At 40.2% G+C, this 24,923-nt stretch overlaps 1 protein-coding gene across 5 annotated transcripts in view; it reads right to left on the bottom strand.

Annotated features, from left to right (window-relative positions):
* The window catches only part of Ralgps2 (Ral GEF with PH domain and SH3 binding motif 2), a 138,744-nt gene that overhangs the window by 95,025 nt on the left and 18,796 nt on the right, over positions 1–24,923 (bottom strand). For all 5 annotated transcript variants that reach the window (XM_087906380.1, XM_087906382.1, XM_087906381.1 and 2 more), the window contains one exon: positions 8,762–8,899. In XM_087906380.1, coding sequence (XP_087762506.1) covers positions 8,762–8,818 — 57 coding nt within the window. In that variant the 5' untranslated portion in view covers positions 8,819–8,899. The remainder of the gene's footprint in view (positions 1–8,761; positions 8,900–24,923) is intronic.

Genomic DNA, 24,923 nt, shown 5'->3' with positions numbered 1-24,923 from the left:
CAGAGCTAAGAACACCGTGTAATAAAAGATAGAGAAAAGGTGAGTAGAGCATGTTACTTAGTTGGAAGAATGCTATATAAAGAGCCAGAAAATTTGAAAGCAATGTGAATTTCCATTTCTTTTAGGTTTCTATGTAAGCTACACTTTTGTATTTTTCTTTGATAAACATTCTGACATTCCCTAGTTGCAGAAGAAGAAAAAGAAAAGAGAACACTGTGCATCTACAGTCATGCATCACCTAACAGTTCAGATACTACCAACATGTTGTTAAGCAACCCTGTCAATTATCACCACAGTCTACTCACACAATCCACAATGGCTACAACATGATCATGGCACCCATAAACAAAGTCGCTACTAATCAAAATGCCATTATGCAAGGCATGCCTGTATTTATAACTTTAAAAACTAGGAGAAATAGAAAATACTCTTGTAATACAAACTACAAGATAATATTCAGAACTTCACTTATTAAACAATTGTCTAAGTCATTCATACTTGTTAATATATGTTAATGGCTGATCGTGGATGTCAATTTGATACATCTAATAAAAGGGAACTTAATGAAAAAGTAGACCCCATCAGACTGCGTGCTATAGACATGTGTGGGAGGCATTTTCTTGACTGCTAATTGAGCCCAGACACTTGGGCAGATGGATCTGGGCTGCATAAGAAAGCTGGTAGAGAGAACTAGCCAGTAAGCAGCTTTCCTCCAAGGAATCTACTTTAGTTCCTGCCTTTAGTTTTCTTCCTTGACTTCCTGCACACTCAATCTGTGAACTGAAATAAACCCTTTCCTCCCCGAGTTGCTTTTGGTCATTGAAAGCCTTCCTTTTTGTTTAAACAGAAAAGAGGAAATGGTGTGGGAAGTCCTCTGTCTATGTGCTGATTTTACTGGTTCTGAATCAAGAAAACTGGCTTAGCCTATAGCATGGCAGGAAGAAGGAGGAGTTAGGAGAAGCCATGGATTCGCTGCCTAGGACAGATGCTGAGAATTTCAGCTGGTAAGCCACAGTCATGTGGTGATATACAAAATACTAGAGATGGGTTAGTTTAGGATATGAGTTTAGCCAGAAATACACTTAAGCTATTGGCCAAACAGTATTGCAAATAATATGGTATTCTGAGTGGTTATTTTGTGGCTGGGCAGCTGGGACAAACAAGTGACCCTTCCCCCAACAGTATTTATCACAACAACAGAAAGCAACTACAACAAACCTGGTTACAGAAGACAGGGGTTGTTGGGACTGACCTGACAGTGGTTTTTGGAAGATTCTGGAACTTTGAGCTGGAAAAGCCATTGAATGCTCTGAGCTTAAAGGCTGTTTTCTAAGATCTTAAAAGCCAAGAATGCTGAAAGAAAACACACGCTGTAGGAAGACCTGCAGCTTGTGATCAGCCTCCTACTGGAGCATGGCCTCTTATACTGTATGTGTGGATGCAGAACTTGTGATCAGCCTCCTGCTGGAGCATGGCCTCCTATACTGTATGTGTGGATGCAGAACTTGTGATCAGCCTCCTGCTGGAGCATGGCCTCTTATACTGTATGTGTGGATGCAGAACTTGTGATCAGCCTCCTACTGGAGCATGGCCTCCTATACTATACGTGTGGATGCAGAACTTGTGATCAGCCTCCTGCTGGAGCATGGCCTCCTATACTATATGTGTGGATGCAGAACTTGTGATCAGCCTCCTGCTGGAGCATGGCCTCCTATACTATACGTGTGGATGCAGAACTTGTGATCAGCCTCCTACTGGAGCATGGCCTCCTATACTATACGTGTGGATGCAGAACTTGTGATCAGCCTCCTACTGGAGCATGGCCTCCTATACTATATGTGTGGATGCAGAACTTGTGATCAGCCTCCTGCTGGAGCATGGCCTCCTATACTGTATGTGTGGATGCAGAACTTGTGATCAGCCTCCTGCTGGAGCATGGCCTCCTATACTATATGTGTGGATGCAGAACTTGTGATCAGCCTCCTGCTGGAGCATGGCCTCTTATACTATATGTGTGGATGCAGAACTTGTGATCAGCCTCCTGCTGGAGCATGGCCTCCTATACTATACGTGTGGATGCAGAACTTGCGCCTGCCCCTTTTCTTCCTCCTTTTCGCCGACTGCTCTTTTGGATTGTTCAACCTCTATCCACCATTCAAATAGAAAATTCTGATTTGTGACTTTACCCCCAAATAAATAACTATTTCTCAATTATGAGCTAGTGTGGGATTTCTTTTAAGCATCTGTTCATCAATAGGTCACCTCTTCACTTGGCGCCCACATGGATTTAAACTCCATGCCCACCGGGTGGACGGACTGGTCCTTTGCCTAAGTGGATTTTTGTAGAATCCCCGTCACAGGGGAGTTTGCTGAGTGTGGCGACTTGGAAATTTCCCAAGCACATGTACGCACAACCTCTGAATTCCCCGGGGAGGGGCGATTACTTGCTGTGTGGCAACTAGTGCAGCTCTCTGTCTCTGCTCTCCACACCTAGATTTCTCGTATGAAATTGATTTAATTGGTTTTAATTTGTCAAGCAACACATATTCCTCAGTATCTAACCAGTACCAGGACAGAAACTAAAGCAGCCACGACCGGTTCTGTCACCAGTTGCATTGCTTCCAGCCACAGCTCTACAACTAAGCTGCTGGACAGTAAAGACTGCTGTTCACCACATCATAATCAGGTAATAAGTAAATCATTATGGCAGACTTCATTACCAATGCAACTTTTAGTACCTTTTTGTTAATACTATGGATTGTATTTCTACCTCTGATCAAGATACTTATACATTATTTACACTTGAAAGACACTGTCCTCATTTATTGCACAGTTGTTTATTGTCTTAGTCTGTAAGTTATATAGGCATTAAGAATTACAGATCAATAGTCATATATGTCATACTTCTAGTTAGACTAATCAGGTTCTTTAGATACATATTCTGCATAGATAGACAATCTTCAACCACTTCAAAGAGCTGTAGAAAATGGCATTTAAATAACTTAGAGTTCTGTTGAAGTGAGACACAATTGCTCCTGGAAGCACCAATCTATTCCCAAGAGAATGTTGAGCACCGAAGACATTCCACTTGGAGCTTCTTGTCTTCTTGGCAAAAACTGGTCTTTGGGCAAAAAAAGCCCATGCCTCAACCACTAACAAGATACATAGTATCTGAAAATGGATAAGCAAGACTGTCTAATCTTGCCAAGAAAGGGTAAGACGATTTTTGAAAATTTCTTGTCTCTAAAAATAGTCTGTTAGTTATTCTAGACCTTAGCCAAAGTTGGTTGCTTCAACATTGCAAATGAGACTTTGAGTGATTGCCGAAGTAGCCAGTTGTCTCTGTCATTTGTTGCACATTTTGGAAGTTGCTTGATTGCACTTTCTGCTTACTTAAGTAATATTATTTCCCTTTTCAGATCTTCGATGGGGTTGAAGACTAGATAATTGCAGTTACTTTCCTCTCATGACTTGGCCAAGTTATTCATTATACAAGACTTAAACTAGTTAGGATAAGATATTTGTTCTTATTGTATATAATTTTGTATTAAGCTTAGAACTCTCTTATTTAAACAATAGGGGGAGGTGCTGTAGGAAGGCTTGCAGCTTGTGATTGCCTGCCTACTGGGGCCTGGCCTCTTATACTATATACACAGATGCAGAACCTGCGTCCACCCTCCTTTTCGCTGGCTGGCTGCTCGTTCAGATTGTTGGATTCAAACTATGTCCACCGTTCAAGCAGAAAATTCTGATTTGTGAGTTTACGCCCAAATAAATATCTATTTCTCAATTCTGAGATAGTGTGGGATTTCTTTTAAGCATCCGTTCATCAATAGGTCACCTCTTCAAACTCAGACAATGGAGTTCTGGCTGTGAAGCTTCAGAGCAAAGCACAGACTACCCAGGCTGTTCACGTGATATTCTGGATTAAGACTCCATGGAAATAGCCAGTGCTGAAGAGTCATCTGCGATTATTAGGAGTACAGCATCACCGAGACAAAATCTTCTGGGAAGTATTTCCCTGAGGCCAGCGCACAGTGAGGGCCAGGCTGAACTTCAAGCTGGAAGCTGAACATGACAAGATGTAAGAGCCTCACATGGTACTGGGGTTGAAAGCATGAAGAGGTCATGGAAAGGAGCTGCTGCTTTGCACCATATGGTGCAGTTGGAGTTCTTGCAGAGAGATCTGGAGCAGCCATAGTAAAGGTGCAGCCTCAGCTGCAGAGGAAGCCCCAGGACCAATGCTGTGGGACAATGGTCTGGATCCTGTCACTTGTATTTTAAATAAAGGCTGATTGACCAGTAGCCAGGCAGGAAGTATAGGTGGGGTGACCAGGCAGGAAGTAGAGGCAGGGCAATGAGAATTCTGGGAAGAGGGAAGTTTCAGTCTGCAGTTATCACCCAGACACAGAGGAAGCCAGACATAGAGCAAGCAAGATGTGACAGCCTCGCCGAAAAAGGTACCAAGTCACATGGCTAATACAGACAAGAATTATGGACTAATATAAGTTATAAGCGTTACTAAGAAGCCTGAGATGCTAGGCCAATCAGTTTATAATTAATGTAGACCTCTGTGTGATTTCTTTGGGACTTAATGACTGCAGGAACCAGGCAGGACAGAAACCTCAGTCAACAGACCAAGGGGTCTCAGAGAGAATTCAAGGCTTAGCACTGTAGAGAAGGGTTGGATCCCCTGAAGAGAGGCCAGGAAAAGCCACTGGGGCAGAAAATCTTAGACTGTCTAAGAATGGAGGAAGCAGCTGAGCACAGCATGAGTGTATTAATCCACTGCTCTCTGCTCTTGAATAGGGATGTAATGTACTAGCTGCTTCAAGTTCCTGCAGTCCTGACTTCCCACAGTGGCAGGCTGCCATCTGAAACTGTGAGCCAACTAAGCTTTCTCCCTGAAGCTGCTTTTGTAGTGGGATTTCCCATCCCAGCAAAGGACAGGAGAGGAAGGCAGAAGACAGCAGCATGTCTGCCGCTGTGATAACCTGGCTGTGTGACTGTCTGTGGGAGGACTGAGAAGAAAGGAGTGGGCTGTCCAAGTGCAGGCTAACTAGAGAAGAATGTCAGACAGACAGTGGAGGCCTAGGTCATGAGGCTTGGGAGGAACAAGCTCAGCTAGGACCTGGGTTAAGAGTGTATGTGGTAGTATGTATGGCTGCATTCTGCCTGCGTCCTGAGAACTTGAATAAAGAAGTTAAAGATAACTGACTGGCCTATTTGACAAACTAGTGGCCTAAAGGCCACAGAAGATATTAAGGAAGAAGTCAATTGGTTCAAGTTAAGTATTTGTCAATAAATATCACCTTTTAAGGAAACCTGCATTGATAGTTAACAAGTCTAAAGCTTAGAACAAAGTGGGAAAGCATGCTTTTGGCCCAGAACTATTTAAAAGGTGGACCTTTAGAACCTTCCTTCTCATCCAGTAAAGTATATTACTACTCTGAAGCCTAACACAATTAACTTACTTTTAGGAGAAGAAACAATTTTTGCTCAAATGACATGATCTTTAATTTGGTAAGTGTTCATACACTGCTTCCTGTGAACTGGATACACAGTTACAAACACACTAACCACATACACATGACAAATGTAAGGAACAGAGCCACAGTATCACAAGTAAACACACAATCTGTCTCAAGAAAGAAAAGCTAGGAACAAATTTATACAAGAAAATATGTTTTTTAAAAGTTATAGCTTCAAAAATACCTCCATCTGTTTATAGGATTAGAAAAAAGTTTGTTAAAAATACAGTATTTGAAACATATCTGGAAAGACAAAATTTCTTTTCTGTGCAATGAAAAAGGAAAAAAATTCCTTGTAGAAAAAGTGATATAGCCAAGTTGTGACAGAAGGGGGAAAAGCCAACTGCTTATGAAACATCAACACAATGTGATACTCTCTGAACAGAATGTTAAATTTCAGTTAGAGCACTAATGGGAATTCAGGCTGAAGCAGCTGTGCCTGCACGAGGACCTGAACTTGGCTCCTAGGCGCCATCACGATAAGAGGGGTCCTGGAGCTCACAGGCTAGCTAGTCTAGCTCAGTTTGTGCACAGGGTTCAGTGTTAAGGCACTCTGCTACTTAGTTTTTAGTGTCCAACTAGACACAAGCTAGAGTCATCTGGGAAGACAGAAGAACTGGAGAACTGTCCCATCAGCTGTGGGCATGTCTGTGGGGAATTGTCTTGACTGATGGTTTATGGGGGAGGGCCCAGCCCACTGAGACTGGCACCATCCCTAGACAGGTGGGCCTGGGCCATCTAAGAAAACAAACTGAGCGAGGTCAAAGGGAGCTAGCCAGTAAGCAGAATTCTTCCATAGTTTCTACTTCAAGCTCCTGTCCTTACTTCCTCCAAAGATGGGAATGCTATATGTAAACCAAACAAACCCTTTCTAGACCAAGTTAGTTTTAGTTAAGAGGTTTGACATACCAACAGAAAGCAAATTAGGACAGACGCTGTCTGAAAACATAAACAGAGAATGGCAGAGGACAGCAGGCAACATTGCCTCTGGCCTACACATGAGAACCAGGCAAGGCCTGGATGAAAGGCTGCCTATGGGAGCATCTAAAGTTAGTCAGTAGGCAATAAAGAACCACCAGTCGTTTATGGAAAGTTTAAAAGCTGCATTTTAAACAGTATTAATTAAGGGCTGGAGAGATAGTTCAGCTGTTTAAAAGTGCTTCCTGCTCTTCCAGTTGACAAGATTTCAGCTCCCAGCACGCATGTTGGACGGCTCGCACCACCCGTAACTTCAGCTCCAGACAACCTGACACCCTCTTCTGTACTCATGCGGAACACACACACACACAACAACAACAACAGCTCACACAACAACAACAACAACAACAGCTCATAAAAGAAAAGAGTATTAATTTCTATTAAATTTCCGTTAAATGGACTAGAAAAAGCAGGGAAGTGAGGCAGGCATAGCAGTGTATGGCTGCAATCCTAGCATTTGGGAAATAGAGGCAGGAAGAGTCTCGGCTATACCGTGGGCTTAAGGTGAGCCTGAGCTTCATAAAATCTGGCATTTTAAAATAATAACATTCTTGAGTAATCTACACCCCTTCAGTGTGGGCAAGATCTATGACTTGCTTCTAATGAAGAACATATGCAAGAAAAGGACTATGACGTCCACGATTACATCACTTAGGTTTATAGGCTTGTTGGCAGACTCTCTGACTCTGCGACAAAAGGATGTGGAACTCATGGAAACAAAACAACAACAGCAAAAACAATCTGTATTTTTAAACAGGAAGCTATTGTTATAGTTCTCTTAGGCCAGGGGGTTAAAGAATTAAACAGTATTCTCTTCTACCATAGTAAGAAAACACAAAAAAAGTAGGAAATGTTAAAATTATTAAGAAACATACTCAAGATTTGTAAATAAAGCAAAAAAAATTGTGGGAAAAATAAAGGCACAACATATGAATGAAAGAACTGACTTCCTAGTTCAGTCTTCTACCATAGTAAGAAAACACAAAAAAAAATAGGAAATGCTAAAATTATTAAGAAACATACTCAAGATTTGTAAACAAAGCAAAAAAAATTGTGAGGAAAAATAAAGGCACAACATATGAATGGAGAACTGACTTCCTAGTTCAGTCTTAATGTCCACTTCAACTCTAAACCACATCTGCAAGGCAAGCTTGTCCTATACTCATCTGATCACCAACAGGTTCACATAATAGAAAAATATCCCAAAAACAGTTTCAATACTAATCCCAAGAGTTTTAGGCAATCATTATTTATTATTTTAAACGACTTTAAGTACCTAAAGTACTTGTATGATGCAATTAACATGCTAATGACAAAACTTAGCCATTTGTTTCTGTTTCTGAAATTGAGCATGGAGACTCATGTCCTTTAAACCCAGCACTTGGGAGGTAGAAATAGGCAGATCTCTGTGAGTTCGAGGCCAGCTTGGTCTTCAAAGTGAGTACGAGGTCAGGCGAGTCTGGTCTACACAATGAGACCTTGTTTCAAAACAAATAAACAAATCAACAAACAAACAAAAAAACCTTAGAAATGGCTCAGTAGGGAAGAGAGCTTGCTCTCCAAGCAAGAGGCCCTGAGTAGACTGCCAGGCAACTATATAAAAAGCCAGGCAGGGCCAAACACCTGCAACTCCAGCATTGTCTCATAGCAGTCAGGCAAAGGGTGGTAGGAAAAGATACCCAAGGTTGTGCTCCAACCTCTGCATGTGCATGCGCAGGCACATGAACCTGTGTATTCATGTGCATACACCACACACACACACACAAATGATAGCCCTCAGAAGAACAAATGCTATGTTTTATCCTGATTATGAAGAATCTATATCCAAATATAAATAGACATGTATCTATATACAAAAGGAAAATAGAATGGGCACTCTTAAATGAGAGCAAGATGTCTAGAAAGAAAAGGAAGGAAAAAATAAGAAAGTAATGGGAGGGGAGAAAGACAAGCTTTCTCATATACACAACCAAAGTGTGTGTGTGTGTGTGTGTGTGTGTGTGTGTGTGTCTGTGTCATCAAGGCAGGATATCTGCAAAGGGAAAGGAGACTAGCAAGCAGGAGAGAGGGGACAAACACGAGCAAAGTACAACGATAATAACAATAAAATCTATTATTCTATATAATGACCAAGAAAAGAGTAATTGGAAAGACAAGCTGCAGAAGCTGGCTAGGCCTTGGCTCACATTGATTTTAAAATGTAATCAACATTAATGCTTAGAACTTTATAATAAGGCCACTATATGTCTTACCTCGGAAACAGTAGCTGCGATATTAATATTGCTTGCCTGCCCGTTCATTAGGTCCATGCTTCCCTCATCAGTCCCTGATTCTATATCAACAGCAACAGGTCCAATTACTTCATGTCCAAGGCCACAAATACATTATTCCTGTTAGAAAAAAAGAAGAAATCAAAATGTGTGTCTTCCTCTAAGTCCATGAAAACAGCCATGCTGCTGCCACGCTGGGGACAATCTGTCAGTCTGCTTAATTTTTTTTTCACTAAACCACTGTGTTTGAAAGATCAGAAATAGGAAGTGTATCAATAGTCACTACCAATGCAGTGAAATAAAAGTGCAACTTCACTCACTAAGAGAACACTGTGAGGGGAAAGATCAAACTGCACAGGACTTTTAGGTTAACTAAGCAAGTATCTGAAACATGTGGCAAAGTAATACATCCCCCAACTCTGTGGTGTTTTAAAGGTTCAAATGCCACCTCCAGATTAACAATACTGAAGAAGCTTGCCATTGTTGCTCCACCAAGATACCACAAATACAAAAAATATTGTAAGTTATGACACAAAACCACAACACATGGTATGTTCATTTGTACAGGGCTTTAAGGTTTGCTGAGTAGCCTCCATCCGCGATCCCACTGAAAACACGGGTGAAAAGAGGATCTGTACTTGCAGTGGGACAACAATGCCATCGCTAGTCCCACAGAACACAAAGGACAGCCTCTGGGACACCAGCAGGCAAGTGAAGAAGGAAGAACACGACTCAAGACATGTAAAACTCTAGCCAAATATCCTTGCATTAACATTGTTGTTTATTTCCACTTTACTAAAATCGGAATATTCACTTGAGATTTCAGTGTCTTTCCCAAACAATACACCATAAATTCTTCTTTTCCATATACTGACAGGGGTAAACAGACTTTAAGTTCCTTCCTAAACTCAAGTATCTTTCTTCGTAAAAGAAACTATACATTAGGCACTCTACATTATTTACCATACAAACTGAAATGTCCATGATAATCCACCAATCCTATTTCCTTTCTGTAACAAGTGCAGGCTCTGCTGGACCTGGTGACACAGCCTGCACTCTCAGCTAGGCAGGGTCTGAGCAGGATGACCACAAGCCCAAGGGCAGAGCAGGCCACCGACAGGAGGGCGAGGGGGAGGTGGGCAGGCAGCGGAAACACAGCTCAGCAGTAGAAGGTGCTTGGGGAAGGACCTAGGTTCAACTCCAGTACAGACTTCCCTCCCCCTCCCAGCAAACCATGAGCTTACAGTCTACATCTCAACACAACAAATTAGCTTTTATGTAGTTTCCTCATGTATAAAATGGGAAGCAGTAAGTGTCCACTTCGCAGAGCTGTGGTGGAGAAAACTGAACCAATACGCAATTACAGATGACAAATATGCTCCTACAACAATGCAATGAGAATCATAAAGTTTAAATCTAACAGTTTCCAAACAAAGAAAAAAAGGCAAACTCTTTAAATATACCGCTGGCAATCAGAGTGTATCTGGTGAGCACCATAAGAATCCTACCATGCAAGGAATGAGGATCTGTTTCTTAGATGGACCAAACAAGCCCCTGGGGTTTCAAATGCTTCAAAAATCGTAACTAATGACAGCAGCTTCCAACAAGCACAGATCATCTTCATTTCCTCAGATTAGCCTTAGGACCGTCTAGGGACATAACACCATACGACAATTTTTAAGATAGAGTTCAATTAATAGGGTTTAGAAACCATTTATAAAATCATTATGAAAATCAAGAGCATAGAAATTCCTCACACTATCTCACTACACAGGCTCCATTATCCTTACGGTATCCCGCGAAGGTGAGGTTGACATTTGCCCTGCTATACTAAAAATCAGCTTGTGCTAGGCATGAAGATATACATCTGAAACCCCAACCCTGTGCGGCCAAAGTAAGAGATCACAGCCCAAGACCAGCCTGAGCTATACAACAAGTTCTCGGTCAGCCTGGGCTACACAGTGAGATTCAATCCTAATAAATAAATATTTTAAAACCCAGCTTTATGATTCATTATACATTAAGACATTTGAATCAGGTTTTCTTGGCCTACTTTCAATTTTACTCTCAGAGAGAGAGGGGAAGGGAGGGGGAGAGAAGGAGAGAGAAAGAAGGGAAGGAGAAAGGGAGAGAGTATGTGAGTGTTTTGAATCACAATCTTACTCTGCAAACCAGACTGGTCTAAAACTTTACTACAGAGCCTAAGCTGGACTCTGATTTTCTCTGGCAGCAATGTTCATTTTGTAACATGTTTTCAAATGATTTCCTATTCTGTGTGTGGCAGGTGACAAGAATGTGTAAGTCTAGAGATCCCCCTAGTGTTAAGGAAAAAAATTGACTTAATTTTATCTTTAACCTATTTTACATGTTAGATACATAAATTTTACATATATACATATTTATGCTAGATACATAAATAAAGGTAATACAAACTAGAAATAAATGTTAATGCATTTGAATCAGGTTTTCTTTGTTTGCTTTCAATCTCTGTGTGTGTGTTTTCTGAAACAGATTGTTTTCATAATCTAGATTGGTCTAGAATTTACTATAGAACCTAGGTTGGCCTAAAATCTATGGTAATCCTCCTGCCTCATGTCCCATGCTTGACTTTGCCAAATTTTATTAAAATATTTCATAAACCAAGTTACATTAAAATCTACTATGTGGGAAACTAAAAGAACATGATTTATTCTTTTGGTATACATCTCAAGACAAATTAAATGAGAAAAATATACATTAGTTTGTTTCGTTTTACTAGGGATATAAAGTGGCGCACTCATTCATGACTACAGATATCACAATAACTATTTTCTTAGTTAAGTTCACTAATTTCAACTTACTCCCTTCTAGTTCTGAAGATATTTATTCTGGCTGTCTTCTGGGTTCTTTCCAACCAGCAATGAGTCCCCAAGCAGAAAAACCTTGAAATGTGAAGATTTAGATCCTTGCTTTAGCTCACAAACTAGATCATCAAACTGCAGAAATCAATCATTTCGCCTCCCAACTGCCCATCTTTTCAAGGGTACTCCGATACTTCAAGTTTTTTGTCTTTTTCCTTTAATAAACAAAAGATTAAAGGTGATGGGGAAATTGGCTATTAATTGGTCTCAGGGCGGGCACAGCTGCACATTCTTTCCTAAGATGATATATGCTACAGACATATTAGCTGTCTTACAAAATATACACTATTTTTGTTACAATTTCTATAATTTTGTTGAATATATTTTCTGGGCCTTTGATCTGGAATTCTTCTCCTCCTTCTACCCCTATTATTCTTAGGTTTGGTCTTTTCATGGTGTCCCAGATTTCCTGGATGTTTTGTGTTAAGAATTTGTTGGATTTGCTGTTGTCTTTGATCAATGAATCTATTTCCTCTATTGTATCCTCAGCACCTGAGATTCTTTCTTCTATCCCTTGTATTCTGTTGGTTATACTTGTTTCTGTAGTTCCTGTTCCGTTTACCCAGATTTTCCATATCCAGCCATCCCTCGATTTATGCTTTCTTCATTACCTCCATTTCAGTCTTCAAGTCTTGAACTGTTTCCTTTACCTGTTTGATTGCTTTTTCTTGGTTTTCTTGGGTATCTTTGAGGAATTTATTAATTTCTCTTAACGTTTTGTTTGTCTTCTCTTCTATTTCAATAAGGGAGTTTTTCACTTCCTATTTAAGGGTCTCCATCATTTTCATAAGGTTACGTTTAAAGTCTATTTCTTCTACTTCTTCTGGATTAGGGTGTTCAAGTCTTCCTGTTGCGTGTTCACTGGATGCTGGTGTTATCATGCTGCTTTTCAGGATGTTGGAGGAATTCTTGCATTGGCGCCTGCCCATCTCTTCCTTCAAATGAGGCCAGCAGAGTCTTGGCGTCTTGGTCCAATCTTTGCTGTGGCTGACTGTGTACTTGGGAGTTTTTCTTGGTCTGCCCTCTCTTAGGTCCCCTCAGCACTGGAACAGGCTCTCAGACCCCCTGCGCCCTGAAGCAGGCTGTGCTAGGGGATCCAAAGACCCCGCAGATGAAAAAGGCAGGCTTGGGGAGCAGGGTGGAATGGGGTAAAGAAAGCCAGCAGCCAGAAACACACCCTGCTGGATGGTCAGAAAAGCTTAGGGAATTGTAGGGGGCCTGGACTCAGTTCCCCAGGACCATCCATCCATGCAGCTACTCACTCACCTCTCTGGATCCGTTCAGCATGAGAGTAGGGCCTCTTGCTGGGCTCCAAGGACCTCACAGACAAAAAGGCGGGTTTGGGAGGCAGGGTGGGATGGTACAAAGCCCCAGTGGCAGGAACACTCACTGCTGGCTCCCTGGACCCCTCAGATGAAAAGGAGTGCTTAGGGGCAGGATGGAATGTGGTAAAGAAAGCCAGCAGCCAGGAACACACCCCACTGGATGGCCAGAAAAGCTTAGGGAATTGGAGGGGGCCTGGACTCAGTTCCCCTGGACCATCTGGCCACGCGGCCACTCACTCACCTCTCTGTTACTCAATTTCCTATAACAAGGAAACTAGGAGTGATGTGAAATTAAGTGTTGCAGTTTCTCAGGAACTATTTGGACAACAAAACATCACTGATAACTCTATACATTCATTCACCCTTCCTTCTCTGGGTTGAGAGTATTACAGTATAGCACTCAACCCAGAGAAGGAAGGGTGAATGTATAGTTTCAGGTGCTAAAGGAAATAAAGTTTAGTTATATGCAAAAGACAGTACAGTTACTTGTGCCTTTCAGAGTTATCAGTGATGTTTTGTTGCCACTGTAAGTTATGACAGACAGCTAGTTCTTTCTTCTTTAACATTTAATTTAAGTAACATTCAAAGCCCCACTTTCTGTTACTCATGTTCAAAGGTGTGAGCAGCAAGTGCACAAGCACCGACAAGCCTACCCGACCATGTGACTTTACTTTCTGTTAACCTAAGAAAATGAGGTTAGTTCCAGATTCCAATACTTTGTTTTTATAATTAGTCATTAAAAACATTGAGTACAAATAATACTGAACTGTTTATGACAAAGTTTCGTAAAAAAAAAAAAATGCAGTTGCCTCTTAAAACTTTTCTGGTACAGTACTAAGTGATTATCTCTGCTATTTACAGTTCACAAAAAGCTTTAATATTAGAAATTTCAAAAGAATGGGTTTTGGAATGTGAGGACGATCTGGCTGCGACATTTGTCACCTCACTGATCACCAGGGCTGATTGGGCTTATCTGGCTGGTTAGGCGGGTGCCCCCTTCCTCCCTCATTGCTCCATGTGTGTTCCTCTTGAAGGTGCACAGTCAGTCGAAGAGGATGACCTTCCCCGAATAGAGAAGGACCAGTCTGCTGCCAAGGGTATACAAGTAGCTGTGCTCCCGTTAGAGCCTCCAAACAAGCTCTCAGGTCTGTATGAGAACCAAGACTCCAGGCACACACCCAAATAAGGTCCTGCATGTGGCAGACTGCCTTTCTTTAAAAAAAAAAAAAAGGAAGGAAGAAAGAAAGAATGGGTTCTGATGATGATCTGGGTTATAGATAGAAGGTTCCCTGCCCAATATCTCCCACAAAGTGGCATTTTCACACTGTTTATATTATCATTCCTGAATGATAATTTTAAGTTTCTTGATGTTAAAAACCTACATTTTAAAAAGAAATTTTTTTTAAAAAATCCATTATCCAGACTGGAGAGATGGTTAAGAGCAATGACTGTTCTTCCAGAGGTCCTGAGTTCAATTCCCAGCAACTACTTGGTGGCTCACAACCAATTATAATGAATCTGGTGCTCTCTTCTGGCATGCAGGCATATATGCAGCCAGAACACTAAATATAATAAATAAATCTTTAAAAAAAATCCATTATCCTTCATCTTTGCATTCATGTACATATAGTATATTTCACCTCACTTATCTACTTAATAATAACAACTGAAAGAGTGAATGACTGAAGAAAGCAATCATTCATAGGGTAAGATTATTACAAACCAGATGAGCAGTAAAAGTGCTGAGAAATGGTGATCAAATATTACACGTATGGCTAAAGATGACGGTAAGATGTGGTCTTTTAATTAGCACAGTTTGACAACCATTCCAGCAACAGAGTTGACAAGATAATCTAAGAACGCGCTGCTCTTCATGAGACACTTAGAACAAGAGCTTGAATTCTAATCTCAGTAGAAGAGAAAACACAGGGCCACTAAGAGGTAAGAACAGAACTCAGCAATCATTCTCTTTTTCCAACCCCATCCCCACCCATCTCTATTGGAAGCAGAGCCAGAGAGGTCAAAGTGTGGGCCAACATGGGAAGATGCTCTGGGGGGAAAATATGTCTTAGCCTTTATCTGTGTTGGCCTGGGCTTAACGTTGAGGTTAGAAGGCAGTATCTACCCCTGCAACCTTTGCTCCGGGTACAATACCACACAGACACAGAATCAGAACTTATATTACCACTATGGCCCAAGACCCTCAACGTAAGAAGTCCACATTAAAATATGTTTACACGGCCAGGCATATCTCCCTAACTTTGTGCTCCAGGACAGTCAAGACTACATAGTGAGACTCTGTCTTAAAAATAAATATAATAAAATTCACACCAGTCACAATCCTTCAACACAGACAGTGGTCACAAAATGTGAATAAGAACAGGTAAAAGACAATCAGACAAATACCCACTGACACCAACATACTGCAAGTTAAAGAAGCAACAGTGACTAGGGTTACTTCTCATGACAAACTGTCAGACAGAGCCTACAGAACAGAAAGGACTGAAACCAACAGCCCCCACCCAAAAGCAAAGAAAATCATTAAAAGCAACAAGACTTTTAAACAAAAGTACATTCTTTACAGAAGCATCACATCAATTCTGCTGACGAGAGAATGCACAGCATCACTAAAGAGCAAAGCATCACACAGATGGGAACTGAACAGCATGTGTGGAGAACAGCACACCCTAACCCTAGAGCAGGGCAAAGGAGAGATGAACAAAGAAAGAACTGAAGAGTTTCCAGAATATAGGAGATGTGCCTCTTTCTATTCAAAAATCACCACCCTTGAGCAGGATAAACAAACAAAATAAAACACATTTCTCACGTATCACTTTAAACTGGCAAATAATTCTTTTTAAAACAAGTGAAGTAGAGGCAAATTACTTATATAGGAACAACAACAAAAACACAACCCTGAAGATTTCTCAACAGCACCAACAAGAAAGTGAGGTCCTCAATGTGCTAAGAGAAAACAGTCATCAATTTAGAACTCTACAGTTAGCTTCTCAATCAAAAGTAGGGAGAGTCAGTGGCTAAAGAGCTGGCTCAGCAGTTAAGGGTGCACATAGCTCTTGCAGGAGAAACTTGTTCCCAGCACCCATAAACAGCTCACAAAAACTTCAAACTGTAGCAGATCCCACACCTCCTCTTCCAGCTGCCGCAGTCATATGCACTCACATACACACCGCCCCCATCACACACGTGTATACAACAAATAAAAACACAAAACACAATGAAAAAACGAAAACTTTTTAAAAGAGGCAGAACAAGGGCTGGGGATTTAACTCAGTGGTAGAGTGCTTGCCGAGCAAGCACTAGACCCTGGGTTCTATCATCAGGTCTGGGGAAAAAAAAAAGCAAAAACATCTTCAAAGAATTCGTGTACCACAAAGTAGTACATACAGTAAGAAAATATAAAAACTATTAATTTCCAAAGTAAAAAAACCTGTTTATACAAACCGGGAGAAAATTTAGGATTAGAAGTAACTACCTTAACCATGATTATTAAGATGACTATTTTTGGAGCTTTGCGAAGTGTGTCAGCAATTCACAAATACTCCTAGTGTTAGCCTTTTCATAAACAACATTCTGCTTTTATAAAGGAATAAGCAACTTTTCATACAAAGTCAGATCACATGTCACACACATTGGATCCAACAAATGCACAAAAATGCACAAAAATGAGGCTAGCATTTTATGGGATGCTTTCTACCAGAAGGCCATGCACTAAGTGTCTGTCCTTCATACAATCAATCTAAGAGGTGGCCTATTTGTAATTACTTACTTTATTGTGAGATTATAATTACACATGCCTCCTCCCTCTCCCCAAACCCTCTCACATACCTCTTCTTGCTCTCTTTCAGATTGATGGCCTCCTTTTCCATTATTGTTGTTGCATACAATGTATATGTCTATACATACATATTCCTAAATACACAAATACAACCTATTCGATCTGTATAATGTAGCTTGTATGTATGTTTCCAGGGCCAACCATCTGGTTTTGGCTAACCAATTTGTCCTTATACCTACAGAAAGATTTAGTCTTCATCCTGCATCAAGGAAACTTTCTTTTGCAACAAGTGGTGACCATTTCAGAAAACACCAACGAATCAAAATACAGAGCTGTGGAGCCCAGTCTCAGTGGACACATACACAACACAACTACAGCACCTAAGTGACGTGGGTTTCCCCTCTGCATGCTGGGATTACCATTGATTAATAAAGAAACTGCTAGGCGGAGAGAACTAAAATGAATGCAGGGAAAAAGAAGGCAGAGTTAGAGAGAAGCCATGTAGCCCTGCCAGAGACAGATGTCAGATGGAATTTTATCTGGTAGGTCATAGCCACATGGCAATACACAGATTAACAGAAATGGGCTAATCTAAGATGTAAGAGTAACTCAGAAATATACTTAAGCTATTAAGTAAGCCAAACAGTATTGCAAATAATATAGTTTCTGTGTGATTATTTCATGGTCTGGACAGCACTGGGAACAAACAAGTGGCCTCCTGCGAAAGATTGGCATGTCAACGTGGTCAACTATATACACATAAAACCTGAGAAAGCTTAAAAAGGAATTGTAGACACAAAAGAACGGAGTTAAGCATGGCTTTTTGGTAGCAGCATTTTCTTGGGTGGGCTCGGTTTGCTAGAAGCAAGCAGAAGCATGATTCCTTTAAGAGAGGTCTTCCTGATTTAGTGGTAGCAGAACACACACACACACACACACACACACACACACACACACACACACACGGCTTCCTGGGCCATGCTGCCATCTGGCTCTTTCAGGAGACTGAGCATTTAAATGGGGTTTGTGAGCAGCGTGTTACAAACTGCTTAATGGCACGATATAGACCCGCTGTATACCTGGAACTGGGGCAGTGTGCACTGCTTGTAGAGGCTGTAAACATGCCTCTACCACGATGAACTGGGCAGAGCCAAAAGGCAAAGCAGCCTTAGTCCTAGAATGATTAACATCTTTTTTAAAAAATATTTATTACATATACAATATTCTGTCTGTCTGCAGGCCAGAAGAGGGCACCAGACCCCATTACAGATGGTTGTGAGCCACCATGTGGTTGCTGGGAATTGAACTCAGGACCTTTGGAAGAGCAGGCAATGCTCTTAACCCGAGCCATCTCTCCAGTCCGAACGCTTAACATCTTAAAAAGTGCTCCTAGACAGTAAAGGATTTCAGATACACAATAGGACAGACTCAGACATAAAAGATCCCTAAACGAGACACAGTGTGTTTAAAAAATATACGTAGGCTTGGGAGAGAAAAGAAAAAGAGTAGAGAGACAGTAAATGTAATATAAAAGAGTATAGACAGTCATAGATTAAACGAGTAAAGATAGTAAAATAAATATCAAACTTATAGAAAAAGTAAAAGAGTAATATGTATATTATGTGTTTTCTTTGAATTTTTTTAATGTGAAGGAGCTAAGTACAGAGAGACATTTCATTGTATGGGTTGCTAAGCTAAACCAGCATATATATTTTAGAGGTATCTTTTGTTTTCACAGAAGATGAGAACCTGTGGATTAATTCCAGACTAATGCGGTTTGATGGACCAAGACCCCCACACACAAAAGGTGGCCATGAACATCCCCAAAAATTACTTCACCCAACAAAAAACTGTAAGCAGTTTAGAGAGAACTATGTCCAAATTCCCAAATATTGTTTATAAATGTCTGTTTATATTTAAAGGGGATATGCTACAGAGATTTGCATTGGTAAGGATTTTGGTTTATTGATACAAATTTAAGGTCAATTTTATTATATGTATATTTCTGTTCTTGATTTAGGTATTGCATTTTAATTTATTTAAAAATGTATACATAATTAAGAAATATAGGTTAATAGATAATCATCTATAATAGTCAAGCTTGCAGTCATGTTAGTTAGGATTTCTAAATGTATAGAGATTATTTCAGTTAGGTATTCTTCAAATCTTTCAGAGACTTTCAGAATACAGCATTTAAAATGTTTTAATAACTTAGGACTTTTCATGACAATGAGACACATTTGTTCCTGGCAGCACCAATCTACTTCAAGAGGATGATGGGCATCAAAGAGGCTCCTTATGGAATTTGCTAGTGATTTGGACAAGAAATTGCTCTTTCCTGGACTGCTTGATGTTATGCTGTATGAACTGGACATGCAGGACCCACAGAAAAATGACTGCTGAAATTGCCTAAAGAAGGTAAGACAGTCCTTCAGGGTTCCTGCTTCATTGAAGAGTCTACAAGACATTCCACAGGACACAGAAGAAAGTGACTGACAAACTTCCAATATAGGCAGAACTGTCATTGAAATTTCTTACTTCACAGTAAAGTCTGCTGGATACTATGGGCCTGTAGGCTGAAGATGAATGCCCGAACTGTTGCAGATGAACTTTGGGTGACTGTCCAGGCAGCAAGATGTCTCTGTCAATTCTAGAGTTTTGGAAGTTGCTTACAATGCACTTTCTGTAAACTTAGTTAATATATATTATCTTTCTGGAGTCTTTGATAAAGTTGAAGAACAGATAGTTATAGTTATAATTTTCTTTAATTATGATGAAAGATGAAGTAGATATAAATATTGTAACTGTAATTCTTTCTTGATATCTGTTTTGTCATATGTAATTTTACTATGTTAAAATTAAAACCTTCCTTTCCTTTCAGACAGAAAAGGGGAGGTGATGTGGGATTCCCCTCTGTATGCTGGGATTATCACTGATTAATAAAGAAACTGCTTTGGGCCTATAGCAGGGCAGAATAGAGCTAAATGGGGAAATTAAACTGAATGCTGGGAAAAGAAGGCGGAGTTAGAGAGAAACCATGTAGCTTCGCCAGAGACAGCCGCGGGATGGAACTTTACCCAGTAAACCACAGTCACATAGTGATACACAGATTAATAGAAATGGGTTAATTTAAGATATAAGAGAGTTGTAAGGAGGCTACTAGTTAGTTCCTGGCAGCTTACCCGCAGAATAATCACACAAAAACTGTATTATTTAAATCACTGCTTGGCCCTTAGCTCTAGCTTCTTATTGGCTAAGTCTTACATCTTAATTCAACCCATCTCCATTAATCTGTGCATCACTACGAGGTTGAGGCCTACCAGCAAAGTTTCAGCACGTCTGTCTCCAATGGTGGCTCCATGGCTTCTCCCTGACTCCACTTCCTTCTCTCCAGCATTCAGCTTAGCTTTCCCTGCCTAGCTCTGATCCCTTATAGCTCTGCTATAGGCCCAAAGCAGTTCCTTTATTCATCAATGGTAATCACAGCATACAGAGGGAAATATATCATAAGAGTAAGTCAGAAATACACTTAAGCTATTAAGTAAGCCAAACAGTATTGCAAATAATATTTCTGTGTGATTATTTCATGATCTGGACAGCACTGAGAGCAGACAAGTGGCCTACTACACCTGTGGCCTAGGTAACTTGTGGAAGAGAGGACAGAAAGACTGTAAGAGCCAGCGAATCAGAGAATTTGCTGTGAGATCGTCTCCTGGGAAATATCAGAAGCTACCCTCATAGTCTTACCAACATGAACCAAGGACACAATACTATAGGCAATAAGGAATGCTGAGAGTGGGAGAAGCTGTCTTCTCCAGGGAGGAGCACACCAACTGGCTATCCAACACCATTTAAAAAAATAAAAAAATAAAAAAAAATAAAAATTAAAAAAAAAAAAACTTGTCCAAGTTTACACTGTAGAGATGGACAGCCTGAAAAGAGAGACAAAGGGAAGACAGATGGAAAGAAACCTAAAAGATGTTTCTACTCGGGTCAAACTTAAAATATGGCTAGAAATGAAAGGAGCGGAAGGAAGGAAGGAAGGAAGGAAGGGAAGGAGGAAGGAAGGGAAGGAGGGAGGGAGGGAGGGAGGGAGGGAGGGAGGAAGGAAGGAAGGAAGGAAGGAAGGAAGGAAGGAAGGAAGGAAGGGAGAAAAGATCGATCGATCCAGGGACTACCATGCTGTGATTCTGTTTCAAGAATCAGGTGGTTTCTATAGAAGATGGTATCTAGGAATACAAAGAAAGAGAGCTGAAAAGCAAGATGAAAGAAAACCATGATGAAGTAGTAGAAACAATACAAACAGACACAAAAATACAAAAGGAAGGGCATTATGAAGAGAAGATGCCACTTAGCACACAGCCTGCCAATATGGAGAAATTTGGATGAGCTCTAGCAGAGCTCCAAGCAGCAGGACCATGTCAACAGTCAAGCAGAGAAACGGAGACTAGAAGAGACAGTTACTGGGAATCATTAACAGTTTCCATATGGAAATGATCTTAGGAAACTATTACCTGTCTTTAAAATTCCTGACACACTAGGAATTTCCCACCTTCTACCAAACCAGCAGAGCATCTGAAATGAGAAGCAGGTCCTTCCCATTCAAATTCTTCAGCCTCTTCTCTTTGGGACCCTCATTTAGATACCTTTTCTATAAACCATGCATGCTCACATTCTGGTGCTGTAGATTATTATTTTAAAGTGTGTTACTTTTCTTCATGCTATGAAACATTTGTTTAATGATGTAAAGATGTGTTGCTTTTGTTTATGCTGAATTTGTTTAACTCTGTAATGCTGTGATTCTTTGCCTGTCTAAAACACCTGATGGTCTCATAAAGAGCTCAACGGCCAATAGCAAGGCAGGAGCAAGGATAGTCAGGGCTGGCAGGCAGAGAGAATAGGAGGAGAAATCTGGAGAGAAGAGGCAAGAGAGAACAAAGCAAGGAGGACGCTAGGGGCCAAGCCCCAGCCACCCACAGAGTAAGGGAGTAAGTATAAAAGTAAGATTACAAAAGTAAAAGAAGGAAAAAGTCCAGAGGCAAATGGTAGATGGATAATTTAGGTTAAGGAAAGCTAGCTAGAAGCAAGCCAAGCTAAGGCCGAGAACTTATAAGTAAGAATAAGTATCTGTGTGTGATTTATTTGGGAGCTGGGTGGCAAGGTCCCCCCAAAAAGACAGGAGAGGGCAAAAAACAACCAACAACATTTTGGCATTCCAACATGGGGCCAGAATAAAAAAATAAACAAATAAAACAACATTCTAGCTTTTGACTTCAGAACTTTTCATACATTATCACCCTAGGCCCGATGCAAAAGTTTTAGTCACACAGAAAACACAATGTCTAACAGATGATACCAAAAGGAATAAAAATACACTTCACACGAATCCATGAACAATTCCCACTGCCTTCCTTGCTTATGGGGCAAAAGGTGACAGTGTAAAAGCATGAGGCATGGAAGCTCAATCACAGGTCTAACCAAGTATGTTATACTGGACAAATTATTCACTTAGAGCAAAGAGGAATGAATTTACATATTTAATTTAAAAAAAAAACTAAGTCTTAGTACATAGTATACCTATCTGCAATTCTAAACCAATGGCTTTAATGATGATTCTTTAGGGTTGCTAACCTCTATTGTTGACAACCGACTTTTAAGTGCCAGCTGAACCTCCCTCAGCCCCAATGTTTGGGGATTGGAAACAGCTCAAATAACAATTTTCACATTTTGGAATACTTATGCAATCTATACTGGTTGAGTAACTTCCCAGCAGAATAATTTTAAAAGTTTCCTGTTTTGAAGCATTTCAAATTTTCTAAGGATACCTAGTGTCTATAAACAAATGTTAACAGCTTATTCAAATATATACAATGCATCCTCAGTTCAAAACCAAAACGCCACTTATCCTTAGCATAAAATGTAAAAATATAAGCTATCCTTAATTTAAATCTGAGAGTAGCAAGAATTTCAAACAATAGCAGTAGCTCTCACGGACATGAACACACCCTGAAACTGTGAGAAAATGAGTTCTGGAAAAACTCCCAATGCTTGAAGCCAACCATAATGACAAGGTTAGCAATTTCATACACCACCCAAGACGTAAAAGGGAAAAAAGCTGGTAATGTTAAGTGACACTATTTAATGTTTAGAGCATCGTGTCAGAACAACTAAATAAATCGTTTCCCAGGAAGCTTTACTTACTCACTCATCAAATTGTTGTTTAAGCTAAAACATCAATTTATACTTTATATTCGTTTCTAAATGCTTGAGGCACACATTTAAGAAGTGTGAGAAAGAGGGTTTTCAAAACAAACTAAGTCAGCACCTTAAATTAGAAGGAAGGTGATAAAGGCAGCAGGGAAATATTTCATTTACCCTGTAGCCATTTAATACCTTCACTGAAGTAGAATGCATATATTAAAGGCAAAGGGGTGGGAACACTGGTCCACTGGTCCTGCATGGTGACACATCCTATAAACCCAGCCCTGCAAAGGAAATGAAAGGTGTTGAGTTCCAAACTAGCTTGAGCTGCCTGTACACAGGAGGTGCCATTTAACTTGTAGAGGAAGAATTTTCAAATGTTAACTCTCAAGGGAGATAGAAGACTACAAAATAAGAGTATTTCAAGGTGAAGCATAGAAGATTTAGGACGGTAACATGCGAAGTTCTAATACAAAGATCAACGGCACGGCTGGAGAGACGCATCAGCTGTTACGAGCACTCACTGCTCCTCTTCCAGAGTTGCCAGCACACAAGGAGCATGCTCACAACCTCCTCTAACTAGTGCAGTGGGATCCTTGAACACATGTATTCAAGTTATAGTGACCCCCAATCATAAAATTATTTTCATCGCTACTTCATAACTGTAATTTTGCTATTGTTATGAATTGTAATGTAGTTTTGGGGGGGTATTTTGTTTTTGTTTTTGTTTTTTTTGTTTGAGACAGCGGTTTGTTAAAGGGGTAGTGACTCACAGGCTGAGAACCAATGCTTCAGGGGATTTGACACCTCTGGCTTCCAAAAGCACCTACCCACACCCAGTGTAATTTAAAATAACAAAACAAACTGAGGCTGTGGTGATGCACAGCTTTAATCCCAGCACTCAGGAGGCAGATGCAGGAAGATTTCTGTGAGTTTGAAGCCATATTGTCTACAGAGCTAGTTCCAGGGTAGCAAGGACTACACAGAAAAACCCTGCCTCGAAAAATAAAAACCAAAACAAAATAAAACAAGTTCTTTAAAAATATATACAGACTGAGCAGACTGCACTTGTGTATTCAGACAAAAGCGCGCACACACACACACACACAAAACAACTATTAAAGAAAAAAGAGGCCATGAATATGAAAGAGAACAAGAAAGTGTAACGGGAGGATTTGGAGGAATGAAAAGCAAGTGAGAATGATGAAATTATAATCTCAAAAAAAAGAAAAAAAATAAAAAAAAATACCTCTGACCTCCTATAGCAAAGTATGTAATTAGGTTAACTAAATAAAGGTGCTCTCAACATTTAGTTTTATGTCCTTTGGCTGGGAGTTTATACATTCTACTCAAGATTGGCTCTTAAAAGTCCATTTAACTCACAATACTGTGTACTTAAGATTTTTTAAAAACATTCTTATACGCTATTAGTAATTAAAGCATTAAAACCACCCAACAGATGAGAAGCAGATTCAATATCGGCACAAGTGTGCTACTGTGGAGGGATCAGAGAACAGACGATGGGGGAGCTGTCTCACCGTCACTTCTCCTAGGTCTCCAACTTGCTTGCCGAGTGTGCACGGTATCTTGGGACCTGACTTAAGTCTCTGTGACTACAGAGCCAACTCCCTAGTTAATGTATGTACACAGAGACAGAGTACTTATGTATAAATTACTTTTTCCTATCTATAAGAAATCATATGTTAAAATATACACATGCATAATTATAAAGGGAATATATACATATACATGTATATACACACATATATCATATACTGTAGGTCATTTATGTGGCGAATCCTGGTATGCTATTCTTACCACTTCACTACTAGTTTGAAACTATGAAGGGAAATTAAATTCTCATGTGTTATAAAGCTCTTCAACTTGCAAAATTCAGTTATCTAAGCAAGCAACAAGCCTAA

Source organism: Myodes glareolus, chromosome 5, assembly GCF_982192425.1.
Source record: "Myodes glareolus chromosome 5, mMyoGla1.1, whole genome shotgun sequence".
Lineage (NCBI taxonomy): Eukaryota > Metazoa > Chordata > Mammalia > Rodentia > Cricetidae > Myodes > Myodes glareolus.
The sequence above is the reverse complement of the archived record's forward strand: the minus strand, read 5'-3'. Positions and strand labels throughout refer to the sequence as shown.